At 46.5% G+C, this 15,700-nt stretch overlaps 1 protein-coding gene across 5 annotated transcripts in view; it reads left to right on the top strand.

Annotated features, from left to right (window-relative positions):
- The window catches only part of LOC147614619 (uncharacterized), a 98,129-nt gene that overhangs the window by 69,561 nt on the left and 12,868 nt on the right, over positions 1-15,700 (top strand). For all 5 annotated transcript variants that reach the window (XM_086779899.1, XM_086779897.1, XM_086779898.1 and 2 more), the window contains one exon: positions 1,137-1,235. In XM_086779899.1, the coding sequence (XP_086636025.1) occupies positions 1,137-1,235 (99 nt within the window). The remainder of the gene's footprint in view (positions 1-1,136; positions 1,236-15,700) is intronic.

Below are 15,700 nucleotides of genomic sequence, written 5' to 3'. Positions count from 1 at the left end.
GGCAAATGAGGCTCGAAGATTGAGCCTGATGGACCGACGAGGACCGTTCAAGGGGGTATCGCTGGGAAGCATGCCTAAATCCCGCATGATGGTTTGTTGGTACTAGCGGGGTAAAGGGTCCCTCGCGGTGGTGGCTGGCGGCTCCTCAAGTGGCAGAGTAACAATCGATTGATTGGGTTCATGGGGCACAATCGGAGATTCTTGTTCGGGTGATATGGGCAGCGGAAGGAGAAGTAAGTCCCGCTCATCAAAGACAATGTCTCGACGAATGAAGACTTTGTTCGATCTCGGATCAAAGACTTTGTAGGCCTTAGATTCATAGCCCACAAAAATGAGCAACTCACTCCTTGGCGATAGTGCCATAGTCATTTTGTCCGAAGGAGCTCTAGTCACATAGGCACGAACCTGATGAAACTCAGAACCCTCGGAAGATGGCTCAGATAGAAAGGTAGACATCCAGTATAAGCAAGTCCCGCTCATCAAAGACAATGTCTCGACGAACGAAGACTTTGTTCGATCTTGGATCAAAGACTTTGTAGGCCTTAGATTCATAGCCCACAAAAATGAGCAACTCACTCCTTGGCGATAGTGCCATAGTCATTTTGTCCGAAGGAGCTCTAGTCACATAGGCACGAACCTGATGAAACTCAGAACCCTCGGAAGATGGCTCAGATAGAAAGGTAGACATCCGGTATAAGCCATCCTTCTGTGCTTGACCTCGGGCAACAATGAGACCGGCAGTCTCATCAATTACCTCGACAACTCGCTTGTTGAAGTAAACTCCATGATCGAGTTAGGTCAGCTGGGATACAGAAAGTGGCCAGCCGGAGGAGAAGAGCATCGTCCCCCCTCTTTATGGTTTTTTCATTCTCACTCCCCATGTGGAGGCGAGTTAGTACTTAGCCATTATGGCTGCCTTCTTTTTCTCAGGGAGGAGGGAGGGGCGGAGGTGGTAGGCATGTCTTGTTAATTTCTTCAAAGTTCAAACAATATGTATGCGTATCTTAATGGTTATCTAGTTTAATATTGATGGAGATTAATATTAAAGAAAACGGTTATGTGCATGCCTTACAATATGATTTTGAGGTAACTATCATGCTACTTTCACTTAAACTATCATGCTACTTTCTTGGTAGGTTGACGGAAATACTCAAAGCATCCCTTCAATGGAAAGCATTCAACACACCAAAGATAATGCTTACATGGGATTGGAACTTCCACACACAGGACAAGAGGTATATTTGGACAAATGTTTTTGTCAATTTGAAGCTTTGTATTGTTGTTCTTCTGCAACTGATTTAAAATTAATTTTAATGCTTAGTTAGGACGTGAACATGTATGCTACATGAGAATCATAGTGCTTTATGTCACAATTGATTATTGTCTTGGCCACCATGACATTGCACACTGCCTCTAGACATTACATGCTTAGGATCTAGCAAGAGATATTAACTCTTAAAGAGGAAGATTTAGAGTATCGTGTGGTATGAGCAACAGCTCCAAAAAATCGGAGGTGAGCAAGATAATTTTACTATGGCGAAGACGTTGTAACTGGAGCTTTTAGAGTCCCTAGCTTTGCTACTAGAAACACCTTTCAAACAGGTTAAATTCACCCTTGTTTAAGTTTGTAAATGCACAATATAGAATGTATAGCTATTGTGGGCATTGTTTTGCCCATGGGGCCCAATGCATGATCCTAGACTCTGGTTTGACTATTCTGAAGTTTTGGGTGCAGACTCTCAGGCTTGTCCTTTTGAACCAGTGTTGAATTTTCCGTTGCACATCTTAGGAGGGTCCGGTTCGCTTCAGAGTTGCACATTGCACTTTTCTGGTTCCATCAGCTTTCAGCTCTAATCATAATTTTTTGTTGAACTCCCAAATATAAACATAGGTTATCGTCCCTGGCATGTATTAACTGAATATTGCATTGAACTATAGGCTAACCATGAAATTCATTTTCATTCCAGCATGCTCTTCCCCTTAGTGAGGAAGGCAGTGCTTCCATGCAGCCCTCCGTAAGGGAAACATGTGGCTTCCTTGCCACCTCTTTTTCTGCAGCTCGACTTACCTCATGGGTTGGTTTGAGGAATCCATGATTTGACCTGTTATGGTCGGGATTGTTCCTTCCATTATAGGTAGCCTCTGTGGTAAGGCTGCCTTGTTACCACTTCACTCCAGTCACTAGCCCTGCCTTAGGCATCCCCCTCTTTTCCAATATCCATTGTCCAACGTGGTTGTGGAGTTCCTTGTTGGTAACTTAAAGAGATTGTAGCTGTGGGATGCTGATATCACCTCAATTGTCTTACTTCAATCAATGTTGATTCCACAGCAATCAATTGAACAATTTAGCATAGATTTTGTGACTAGCTGACCTACATTTGGCAGCCAGTTTGATCAGTCACCTCAAGCCTGCCCTCACCGACTTGCTTCCGACTTTTGATGAGGAGAGACTCCGGTATCCGTCAATTTGGAACCCCCTCTTCAGGATGCCTAGTGGTCACCCCTTGGGCTGTCACTAGCCTGGATGTTCCCCTAGGTTTCATATGTGGATGGCTTTGGATGCCCAAAAGATTAAGGATGTACAAGCTTTGGGAATGGGGGATTATCCAGTATAAAGGACCAGATGCCTAGGACAGTTTCTTGGACACAGAAATGAGCATTGGAGCTCAAGTGTCAAGTGGAAAGCATGTATGGCGAACTGTCGAGGATTTGGGGGAGATCTAGCATTGAAATATGCTTCTACATAGTTCTCACATACATTTTTAATAAGGTGGAATACAAAGGAACAAACTTGTAAAATCTAGGAGGGTTACTATTTTAGGTTGTTCCTATTGTTTTGTTCCTGCATATGTACTGATTGGGAGTATTAATGGATTTGCGGGTATTCTGGTATCTATACATGTATATTGGATTTCTCATGGATTACTTGGGATTCTGTATTCTTCTGATTGGGTGAGCCCCCAAAGCTTGTCCATAGGAAATACTCCTTGGTAATAAAATTACCCAAAGGCCGGCCCGCGGGGGGGGGGGGGGGGGGGGGGGGGAGTGGGGTCAGCCCATTCCGGCCCTATCGTTGTGCCCAATGTGCGAAGTTTATATTTTTCAACATCAACTCAATCAGGATAAATGGCTATGTCACATTCAAATGTTAAGTAAGCATTTGTTGGTACCTAAAAGCATGTCAAAGTCCTTAGTCCCCGGGCAAGTGAGTGGAAGTGGGGACCCACCATTGTGGAATTGTCCACCACTAGAATTCAGTGGCTTACAGTCAAGCTACTTCGGAAGTGCACTGAGGTGTTGCTGGACATTGGGGCTTAACTGTAGAAGATCAAAGAGATTCGCTGCCATCTTGCTCTCCCTTAACAGTTCTTCCATGAAGAAGGGTGGAAGCTGTGGTTTGGATTGCAAGAAGGGAGAGGTAGGTGGTTTGTCAATTACAGAGCGAAGGTTATGGAGATCCTTGAAGGCTTGCAAGAAGGATTGATCTATGACGTTATGGTGAAGTGGGAGATCGGTATCATTGTGCTCATCCTTTGGATTGGCTGGTTCTTCTGGCATGGCCCTCTTCTGGGCATGGGTGACCACTAAGGCTAATGGTGGATCCACCTGAATGGTTTGTATGGGTGTGGTGTTGGGTTTTTATCTTCATACTTGTACCTTCTATGGGAGTGCTGGTGGTTGGTAGGTGGGCCGGGGCACTTTTTACTTCCCTTATGGAAGGTTTTTTCCCCCCAGGCTAATAATAGCCCATGTGATCTCATTCTGAGGCTAGGGGCACTCTGTTTTAGGCCTAGATAGCACTTAGAGGTGTGCTTAGTAGGCATAACCTAATCTATTAGGTTATGTGCATAACATTACATTGTATAAGCACTTTCTTTAAAAAAACAACTGCAATACAACAGTCGTTTTTTGCTGTCTCCTGTATTGGCCCTCATTCTCTTGCATCCACCTCCATTATTGTGGGGGAGCTCACGTATGCACTCTATTGGTTGAGGCATTGCCTTCCAGTCAAGGGGCTTTCTGTATTTTTTTGTTGTAAGCCCGGTTTATGCTTGGTACAGCAAGAAAAGTGCCCATCCACTCAGGAATTGAGTGCGAAATTGGGGGGATTTTATGCCTAATTCAGTTCAGAAATTAAAAGGTGCATTTGGAACAAAAAGGGGGATGCTTTGCTCTCAGTTTTGACATTGAGAAGGGATTTACAGATTGGGACAGCAAGTTATAGCAGTGACATTGCTCTTGTGCAGTGAAAGGGTGAAGTACTGAGGTTGTGCCCATCGCGAGGAACTCTCAGAGACGACTGTTTTCTTGCTGCAGCTACTGCAAAACAGTGCGCCGCCCCTCTCAGAGACGACTGTTTTCTTGCTGCAGCTACTGCAAAACAGTGCGCCGCCCTATTTTCCAGCTACTTTATTTGCAGCTTTCCCTCTTCCTTTCTGCCCTGCATAAAAGGCCTGATCCCCTTCCTTCATTATAAACCCACTTCACACCAATTGCTTTCTTGCCCACTGGCAAGTCTGTCAGAAACCATGTATCATTCTTCATGATTGCATCAAATTCTGATTGCATGGCTGCCATCCAATGCGGATCTTCTTCTGCCTCTTCAAAAGAGACAGGCTCTTCTTCATGACTTGTGCTCTCCAAAGCATACTCAGTACAAAGACCCTGAGCTCTGCGTGCACCCAATCTTGTCCTGCCTGACAAAGGCATATCGAGAGGGCTGTCCTTTAGTGTCTCGGTGAGCCACCTAGGTACCCTTCTGAAAGATTCAGGCACATCAACCTGTGGCACATCATGATTAGTTGGCTGCAAACCAACTGTAATTTCCTGCTCAGTAATTTCCTGCACATTAGTGGGCTGCGTTGTTGTTGTCACAGGCTCCTCCACAGGCTCCAAATGTGGGGCTGTGTTTCCCTCCCTCTGAGGCAACAAAAACTCAAAGATGTCACGAGAATAAACTGCAGGCTGCTGCCTAATGGACTGCATTGGTAGGACTGAATCCTCCGCACACATTACATCTCTGCTCACAATAATTTTCCGTGTACCTGGGTGATACAACCGGTAGCCTTTGCTTTCAGTGCTATATCCCACAAAAATGCATTTTGCAGCCTTATCATCAAGCTTGAAAGAGTCTGGATTCCCTTTCATAATAAGATGCAATGTGGATGCAAGTGATTGATAAGAATCTGGAATACCATTTAGGATAATGGTGACCAATGAACCATCTGACATCTCCTCACCGAGAGAGATTAACTGTTCACGCAAGTCCTTGAACTTGGTGAGAAAATCATCCATAACATCTCCCTCATGCATAACAAGATGCTCTAGTTGCCTTTTGAGATAGGCAACTTTGGCCTCATTTCGTACCTGGTACAAATTAGCCAAACAATCCCATGCATCCTTTGCCGTCTGGCAAGACCGTATATGTGGAATAATACCAGTCTTCACAGACAATGCAATCATCGCATGTGCTTTTGCATCTTTCTCATCCCACTTTTGCTGAGCCTCGGTGGATGGCACTGATGGTGAAGGAGGTGTTCTTCTACTATGTGTGACAGTAGAAGTAGTGGCAGAGTCATCATCAGGTGGTGTAGCACGTGTACCGGGTCTAACCTCAGTACCGTCAACAATCTTGCTCAGCCCATTGGCTACAAGTATGTGCTTCATCATGTATGACCACAAAGGGTAGTTGTTACTGCCATCAAGTTTGTTCTCGGCTGAAAGTAAATCAAGCACACCATCTTTCCCCATGGCAATATGTGTCACTGCAAAGATCACCTGCAAGGAAATAAAATAGAGACCTCAAATAAAAAATCTCTTCCGAGATGGGCACAACCTCAGTACTTCACCCTTTCACTGCACAAGAGCAATGTCACTGCTATAACTTGCTGTCCCAATCTGTAAATCCCTTCTCAGTGTCAAAACTGAGAGCAAAGCATCCCCCTTTTTGTTCCAAATGCACCTTTTAATTTCTGAACTGAATTAGGCATAAAATCCCCCCAATTTCGCACTCAATTCCTGAGTGGATGGGCACTTTTCTTGCTGTACCAAGCATAAACCGGGCTTACAACAAAGAAAATACAGAAAGCCCCTTGACTGGAAGGCAATGCCTCAACCAATAGAGTGCATACGTGCTACCCACACGCTGATTTCTGCTACTGCAGTTCACGGGAGTCGAAATCCCCAATTTCCAAGCCTGAAATGGACACCTGCAGGTACCCACAAGCTTCGGGAACGAAGGAAACAACTGAAAAATGATTTTGTAGTTACCCACGGGCTGTAGAAGACTAGTGCGCAGCAAATTTGAGCTGGTTTGACCACGAACAGGGCTGGAACTTGTCGGGAACAGGCTGGAAATGATGCGCCCTGATTTTTGGAGGCTCCTGGAGGCTGAAACAGGCCGGTTTCTTGCTGGAAATGCTGCGCACCAGCACTAGAAGGCTGCGCACCAGCTCTAGAAGACCTCCCGATGCAGTTTCCGGCGACAGAAAGCGAGAGCAAGCTCCCGGGTGCTGGAAAATAGGGCGGCGCACTGTTTTGCAGTAGCTGCAGCAAGAAAACAGTCGTCTCTGAGAGTTCCTCGCGTGGGGAATGTGGTGGGGGAGCTCACGGGAGTGTAGAGCCTAGCTCTGATACCAAATAATGGAGGTGGATGCAAGAGAATGAGGGCCAATACAGGAGACAGCAAAAAACGACTGTTGTATTGCAGTTGTTTTTTTAAAGAAAGTGCTTATACAATGTAATGTTATGCACATAACCTAATAGATTAGGTTATGCCTACTAAGCACACCTCTAAGTGCTATCTAGGCCTAAAACAGAGTGCCCCTAGCCTCAGAATGAGATCACATGGGCTATTATTAGCCTGGGGGAAAAAACCTTCCATAAGGGAAGTAAAAAGTGCCCCGGCCCACCTACCAACCACCAGCACTCCCATAGAAGGTACAAGTATGAAGATAAAAACCCAACATGTGGGGGACACACCAAGGGTGGAGGAAGGGTTTTCTGCACTAGAGCAAGTGGATGGTGGAGTTTTTACTGAGACCAAGTGGGTGGTAGGAAGATAAAGTTGGTTGAAGTGGATGCCCATTGCTTGGGGTAATCCTGGTTGTAATGATACTTGGATTTTGGGTAGTGCCTATAGGGTGGTGCACCTTCATGAAGGGGGCACATGCTTTGGTAGTGGCCATACAAGTGTTGCTGCCATAGTGGTTGGTGCGAGGGGGGAGGGAAAGAGGAGGGGGGGGGGGGGGTGGAATGAATTGTGGAAGGTGTTAGCAGTAATTTCCTGTTTGTACACTACACTAGGGTCTTTGTTGTGGGTGTGCCCACCCGTTTTTGGTGTTTCCCCATTTTTCCTCACTCTCCATGTATTTTTCCCATTTTTTCTGAGGAGTGGCTGCGCTGTCACTGTCTCCTTTTGCTGGCCGACTGAGTGTTGCTACCCGGTTTGTCTTTAGCAGACCTGGCCGACTGCTGGGACTTGATCGACCAGGGTGTTTGCTGGTCGTGGGCCTTTTCTGCTGGTTATGAGCACATAGACTGTCGGCCTGTTTTAGACTGGCTGACCAGCAGCCTGGGGCCATATAAAATGGCCCCTTGCCCCCCACACTCTCCATTGTGTATTCCGGGATTTTCTTATGTGTATATAGCAGAGTTACATAGCTTCTCTCTCTCTCTCTCTCTCTCTCTCTCTCTCTCTCTCTCTCATCTGCATTTTGCTCTCTACATCAGTTGTCTTCATTTCCGCTGTGCATTCTGACATGGTATCAGAGCCCGAGGTGGCTTGAAGCTTGGAGATAAGTGGGACGTCGAGGGTTTGCTGATTTGAGGTGCTGATTGGAGATTGCTTGGGCTGTACGGGACTTGGAGATCGGGTAGAAGGCGGCCATCACCGTTGGACAGCACCTTGCATATTATTTGCAGCCTCCTCTTCTTCTTTTTTCCCACCCACCCTCCCTTCACAAGACCTTGTGAACCCTTGCGATGGCAGACTTACTCGAGGTGGCTGAGAAGCACGTGAAGATCCAAACACTCCCCATGTTCCCAGTGGACCGACAGTTGGACGGGAACAACTACGGCATATGGAAGGTAATGATGGAGTCCGTTTTGGAGTCTTATGACTTGACTGATTTCATTGTTGGTGGTGGTCCACGGCCGGAGTTGGAAGACGGGGAGCTACCCTCTATACGGAAGGAACGGGAAGCTCAGGCACAATTATGGGATCGTGTCAATGCCCGCGTCCGTTCTTTCATCTTCCTAAATCGCACACCACATGTGATTAATCATATAAAGCAAATGATGCTGGCCAGAAGGATTTGGCAGCATTTGGCTTCTCTGTACAACAGGGTATCACCCATGAAGAGGATCTCCTTGGAAGTTCAGATGCGGGTGATGAATCTTGCAAAGTCGTCAACGATACGGAGCACATCAACAAGTTGCAAGCTCTTCAGCAGGAGGTTCTCCAGGCAGGGAAAGAGATATCTTTAGAGGACATGGCCATTATGTTGTTGTCCCATTTGCCCTCTCAGTTCTCAACATTTTACTTCTCTTTGATCACCAGCGGTAGGCTCAGTACCATCCCTTGGGAGGAGCTTGTGCCAATGGTCTTAGACCAAGAAGAGCGTTTTACGAACCCTCCACAGGGCGGAGGTTTTGAGGCCTTGGCTGGCCAACAGTCGAAAGACCGTAACAACAACAAGGGAAAAGGGAAGTCTTCATTGGAGAAGTCTTTTGAGAAGAAGCCGGATTCAGACCGTGCGAAACTGAAGGCCGAGCGGACCTGTAACAATTGTGGCGAGAAAGGCTACTATTGGAGGAAGTGTCCCAAGCGGAATACCGAGAAGAGTGCTGATTCTTCAGCTTCAGCTGCAAAGACTCCAACTTTTGTGCACTTGGAGATTTTGGACACAGATGCTTCATCTTCTTCGAGTGTGGAGGCAGTTGGCTTCACGGCCAGGGATACTCGGGAGTGGATTCTTGATAGTGGTGCTTCCAGGCACATGACTCTCCTTCTCGTGAGTTTTACAGGATCTTAAACGGCAGTCAGGTCGCATTTTCATTGGCGACAATTCCACCATACCGATTCATAAAATGACGGCCGGATGAAGATCATTCCCGATGGCAGAGGGGGGAAGAATTCCTCTCATGTTCTTTACATCCCCGCACTTGGTTTTCATCTATTGTTAGTGCATGAGGTTTGCAAGACTCGCTTTCGGGTGGAGTTTGATGAGCATTCTGTTGCTCTATGGGACAGAGAAACAGGCCAGGTTGTTTGGGAAGGCGGAGTGGAGAACGATATCTACAAACTCTCAGCACTCTCCTCTCTTACAGGCACTCAGATCAGTGACTTGTGGCACTTACAGTTTTGCCACTTGAATGTGGATGCGTTGCGAGCTTTCTGGGACCAGATGGTGGTTGGCTTGCCAGATGTTGGCAGCAAGCAAGGACGCTGTAGTTCTTGCATTTGTGGTAAGTAGCACAGGGGATCTTTTCCGAAGCAGGCTTCTAGGCGGGCTTCAAAACCTTTGGAGTTGGTACACACTGACTTGTGTGGACCTATGCAGTCCTCATCCTTGGGAAGCTCTTTGTATTTTATGTTGCTTATTGATGATTGTAGTGTGACCATTTGGCCACCCAATTGGTCCACCCGTGCTTTCTTATCATGTATGTACATTGGACTGGTGTCCATGGCAGTTGTATATGCCGGGGATTGATGCCACTCATGTGATACTGCGGACTTGGCTTTCTGTTGGGACTTGTGCCACCGTGTACATGCCCGGAAATGCTTGGTGGATTGGTGTACCTCGTGTACTTGTCTAGAGCAGGTCTATTTTGGTATAGTCTCATGAACGGGGATTGTCCATACCAATGCTGCGTTGCATAGCATCTTTATGTGCTTGCTTGCAATTGAAATTACATGTTGTTATCATGCTTGCTTGACCAATGTGTAGTTCCGGGTAAGGGGACGCCCACCCGTGAACTATGCGTGTGAAACTGTCTGCTGACATGGTTATGTGGCATGTGATAGGTGGTAAGTATTGGTCATAAACCTATCCTTAGGACTTAGCACTAATTTATAAGTGAGTGTGTACACACTTCATTAAGTTTTGGGCGACCAAAACTCACTTATAAATTATGACCAGCCCGGTGTTCACACACACTGATGTCCTGAGGTGGACATAACCCAATGTCCACCACCCAGACCTTATCCCCTTTGTACAAAGGGAGTAACCAGCCATGTGTCCACTCTAGCTTGCTCCACAAAGCACCTGCCTGCCACCTACACTGGACAACTCACCACCTCACTTCTCCTCTCTCTAGAGATTGGCGCCTCCTTCATGAGGGCTGTTGGGCTGCATTCTTTGCACATTCTCCTTCCCAACTCCACTTCCAAGCTTGCTAAGGTGATTTTCAAGCTTCCAAGAGTGTTTTCGGATGCTAATCACTCTCCCACACACTCCCAATGACTGAAATTCAGCAAAACAACTCTCTTTATTACTATAATTTCTAGTCTTTTTGCTGAAAACCCTAATTTCAGCCCTCCTTTCTCAAGTTGAACCATAGGGGAAGCTTTCCCAAGGTTCCCTTCATCCTCTTGAAGACTTTTGTCGTGAAGAAATGCGACAAATCGAAGATCTCAACACTCCAAGGACTTCCATCGCGAAGACTTCCATTGTCATCGACTCTACTTGCTATTGGTAAGCTTTTATGCTTAAATATGGGAGCAAGTAGCAGGAGGGAGGAACTTGATTACAAGATCACATACCCTGTGTAGTGTTCTCTTGTCCTACGTGCTCTCTTGTAGATTGTTGCTACCATGTGTTGGTGGAACAATAGAGAGCAGATGGTAGGGAACATGGGCACTTGAGAGGGTAGTATGGATTGCAAGTCTACATTGACAACCACTTTTTTGCAATACTGTATTCATATGCATTGGTATGGAAAGTTGGTCAGAAATGCCCATGACACTATGTACTTAATTCTCCCAAGATCAATATACTTTATTTGAGGGAGGGGTCAGCCGTTCCGGCTCATTGTGTGTCTCTTGTCAATTCAGCAATTGACTTCTTGTATTTGAGCAAGTGTCCATCAAATCTTAGTGTATTTAAGTGTATTGATTAGCATTGTGTTCAACCAAGTTACATTGGTATCAGAGCATACGGTTCTCTTTCACTTTTATCGTGAGAGACGATCACCGTGAATACTAGCTATCTCTACACTTACAACATTATGGACAACCATACAATGAATGTTGGAGATGCTAATACAAGAAGCAGGGACAATGAAATGTATGCCTCCAATGCTTTACGGGATGAGCAAACTCATGTGGTGCACAATAGGGAACATGAATATGCGGGACAGTCATCCCGTGGCAAAGAGAAGATGCAGGAAGAAGAGTCCATAGTCTTGAGGGCTGAACTTACTCGTATGCAGGCGTTCATGAAACGGGCCGTCAAAAATCCGACGGGCGGTGGAACAAACACTCGCACACAAAACACTTCATCACACATGGGGACCTAGAAAAGGAAACAAACAGGGGGAGCTAGAGTGCTCCTACAAATAGTACAAGGACACCGATTGGCCCCAAAATGCAATGGTGTCCCTTGCGGTATTTCTTTATTTGAACAAATATGAGTACAAAGTATAACTTGTTGAGTCCTTTACCAATAGGATCCCTCGAAGCTTTTCACCCAGGATTTTCCAAATAAGAACTCTCGCTATTACAGCAAAGCATTCCATAGAGAAGGCACACCTGTACCACACCTTCCTGCTAGAAAAGGTCTTCCCCATCTCTACCATGGATCCCACAACCCTTTCCCAAACAGCAGTAGTGTTGAACCAAACCACATGTCCTTCCTATAGTCACAGCTTGCATGTAACCTTGAGAAAAACTAGAACCTGTTCACATGAATCCAGAGGCATGCTTTCCCTACGAAACCAAAGACTTGTATCTGATCAACCATAGACCTGTATCCATAAACCATAGGCCTGTATCCTCGATACGAGAGTCCTGTTTTCTTCTCGAAAAACCAATGTCGTGTTTCGATGACAGATAAATCCACATATGCACCATCCAATCACGGTGCCAAAAACCAAGAGAGAGAAACATAGAGGATGTGTCAAGCCATCCTTGAATACACATAAGTCCAAGACGAAGAGCAACACACATCTCTTCCAAGAACATCATCTTGTGCTTCTTAACTTGATCCTCTGCATCCCAATCTCGTAAAATAAAAACCTGCTTGCGAAGAGAGAGAGAGAGAGAGAGACCCCTTGGTTGTTAGCCCCTCGGTGCCTCCTTCAGCTCGCCTTCTTCCAAAAGAGATAGAGAGAGACCCGTGTTGATTGCTTCCACACGTGCAGCCACCTGGCGTAGAGGGCCTCCCATCTGACACCCGTCTGGCGGCCCGACTGACTGCAGAGAAACTCCTGCCTGACGCTTGCGTGGCTGCCCATTGCTGGTTGCCCGTCTGGTTGCTTGTTTGGCTGCCCGATGCCGCCCATCGCTGCCGGCTGTAGTCCATACGCAGCAGCAGCAGCACTGGCGAGGGAAAAACATAGGGTCGTAACATACCCCCCTCTTGAAAAATAGCAAGCGTCCTCGATTGCACTCAATAACACAGTAAGCATCCAGTGAAGAAGGATTCCCCATATGACCAAAGCAATGCCCCTCCAGTGCATCTAGGTGATGAAACAATCATCCTGAACAATAAGGCCAAACGGTCACGTCAGAGTGACAAACAACTCTTGCTTATTCCTTTACAACCTGCAGCAAAAGTCTAAAACCAAGTGGAAACACGTAACGTGTGTTAGCCAAAAACAAAACCATGCATCATTCTACATATGACAATCATATGCATGACACATATATGCATTCGCAAACAATATGCTCCTCAAGATGCTCTACCTACTCCAAAATAACAGTCTCAGGGTTGCTCGCAAGCCTTACACCCATGAATATCCCGCAGGACCTACAACTGATGGTACATCATGAGCATATGAAAGCACTCAATGCATCTAAACTATACATCCAGTAAGTACTTTCTTCATATGTTCCTCTTGATGCTTTACCCACGCTGCACATGGCTATCCCGCAGGAGCCACACTTAGTGATGCATCCATGAACATAATGAAGTACTTGATGTATCATACCAACATACATGCATCACACCACACAATCCAAAGTATTACTCAATGTATTCTCAATGGGTACCAGGATCCAATGACACCAGAATACAATAATACCTCAAAACGTGTATGCACAAATAGAGTTCGATCCATATATCTATGAACCAAACGAACTCTAGGACGGCTCGCAAGACTTATGCCCTCCATAGTCTCGAAGTGTTAGCTCAGGTTGCTGCAGATTTTAAACTAAACCAAACCATGCCATTCCAAAGGAAACCAACTCCAGAAATAGCATCATCTCATGTGACTAGTACACAATATCATAGAAGTCCCATAAGCAGATGTACTATCAGCCTCAAGTACCTTCGGGTGAATACAAAGATGTCACCAAGCGACTTCTAGATGAAAACTGAGCCTGTCTATAATAAGGGAGCGGAGGTGCTACCCCCCTCTTGAGCATCAGGCAATGCTCCAGACCCATGCTCTGCTGAACGTGAATGAGCCGTAGCAAGAGTCAGCTCCAACTCAAAGGCATCAAGATAAAGCGGCAATACCTGAGGTGAATCTGCTAAGTCACCCTCCTCCATCCACTTCGCATCCATCGGTGAATAGTTCTTTAAACTTCACAAGATAGCGACGGGAAACTTTACCTCGTACCTTTCTTATGTGCCAGTATCTGCTCGGGAACCTCATCAAGTTCCTCAACTTCCAACTGAGCCTCACCTAATACATCCACAGGCACCCAAAACCTGCTTGCACTCCACCCAAGTGGTAAGCACAAGTCCCCATTGTCCTACGTGCTCTCTTGCAGATGGTAGGGAATATGGACACTTGAGAGGGTAGTGTGGATTGCAAGTCTACATTGACAACCACTTGTTTGCAAAATTGTATTCATATGCATTGGTATGGAAATCTGGTCAGAAATGCCCATGACACTATGTACTTGATTCTCCCAAGATCAATATACTTTATTTGAGGGAGGGGTCGGCCGTTCCTGCTCATTGTGTGTCTCTTGTCAATTCAGCAATTTACTTCTTGTATTTGAGCAAGTGTCCATCAAATCTTAGTGTATTTAAGTGTATTGACTAGCATTGTGTTCAACCAAGCTACATTGGTATCAGAGCATACGGTTCTCTTTCACTTCTATCGTGAGAGACGATCACCGCCGTGAACACTAGATATCTCTACACTTAGAACATTATGGACAGCCATACAATGAATGTTGGAGATACTAATACAAGAAGTAGGGACAATGAAAATTATGCCTCCACTGCTTTACGGGATGAGCAAACTCATGTGGTGCACAATAGGGAACATGAATATGTGGGACAGCCGTCTCGTGGCAAAGAGAAGATGCAGGAAGAAGAGTCCATAGTCTTGAGGGCTGAACTTACTCGTATGCCGGCTCTTCTCCATGCACAACAAGAAGAATTGAACCTCTACTGCCGCGAGGATCCATTGGTACATGACCGTTTGAAGGCCAAGAAAACTGAATCTTATATGGATCTTGCAATGGCAATGATTGCTCAAGAGTTGCACATGCAACCGAGGGATGTAGCACGTGCATACTTGGCTCGTACTGAGGATACCTATGCAGAAAAGGCAACCATCCCGCATGTCTTGGAATCCCGACAGGTGCCCGAACAGGAACTTATGTCTTTGATGCGGATTCAATGGGACCTTGGGGAGTGGGAGTGGACAAACACCATTAGCCCAAAGAGCCCAAGTACCCCCTTTTTCCACTACTCGGCGAGGCTAGGCTGCTAGAGCTTGATGCATGAGATTGACATAATTCCCATTTCAGAAGACTATTGGTTCTCCCAGGACATCTCACCTAGTTCCCTTGGAGACTTCTGGAAGGGACAGCTTCTAACCTTGGAAGGTCACTCTTTTCCTCTGGCAAGTAGCTCAGAGGAGCCTAGCAGTTGGCACGTGGCTGGCCATTGGTGGTCGTCCAGCACAATGCATGTTGTGCCACCACCCATAGGAGTTGCAACGATATTGCCTTTGGGACTTCCCCAAAGTGCAACAGGTTTGGCTGAGGATTCTTCGACTATTCACCTTCTCTCGGACTTCTTCCTGCACCATCACTTGGGGGGGAGTTGCCATTGAGGGCACCCCAAACCCCCCTTGCCCCCAGCAGAGTCCATCCGTGCCATATTACCCTCTGCAATCAGTGGGGAAGCTTCACGGAGATACGGACCGCATGCAAAGACGTCGAGAGGCCTTCCTTTGCATCTGGCAGTGGGGCCCCTTTCTCTCGGACAATGCCGGTGACCTCACTTGGCACTACAGGACACCAGTTTGGCTTCGCCCCCCCCCCTCCCCCCCCCTCTCTCCACCCCCCCCCCCCCCCCCTCTCTTGTATGAGGTAGTTCCCTCTGAGAGCGGCCAGCCAGGAAGGGGACTACCCTCACCAGTGCTTTCCCTGTTTTGGAGATCCATGCTTATAGCTGTCTGTAGCCTTGCTGTCCACACTGAATTGCACACATGTAGGTCCAGAGAGACCCTACGATGATGAGTACAAGGCGGCCCTGGCTGTCCAGCAGCTCAAAAGCACGCCAACGAACAT

This window comes from Cibotium barometz, chromosome 41 (genome assembly GCF_041138505.1).
Source record: "Cibotium barometz isolate CiBa-2024 chromosome 41, ASM4113850v1, whole genome shotgun sequence".
NCBI lineage: Eukaryota > Viridiplantae > Streptophyta > Polypodiopsida > Cyatheales > Cibotiaceae > Cibotium > Cibotium barometz.
Note: the sequence above shows the minus strand (reverse complement) of the source record. Positions and strands in the feature narration are given on the sequence as shown.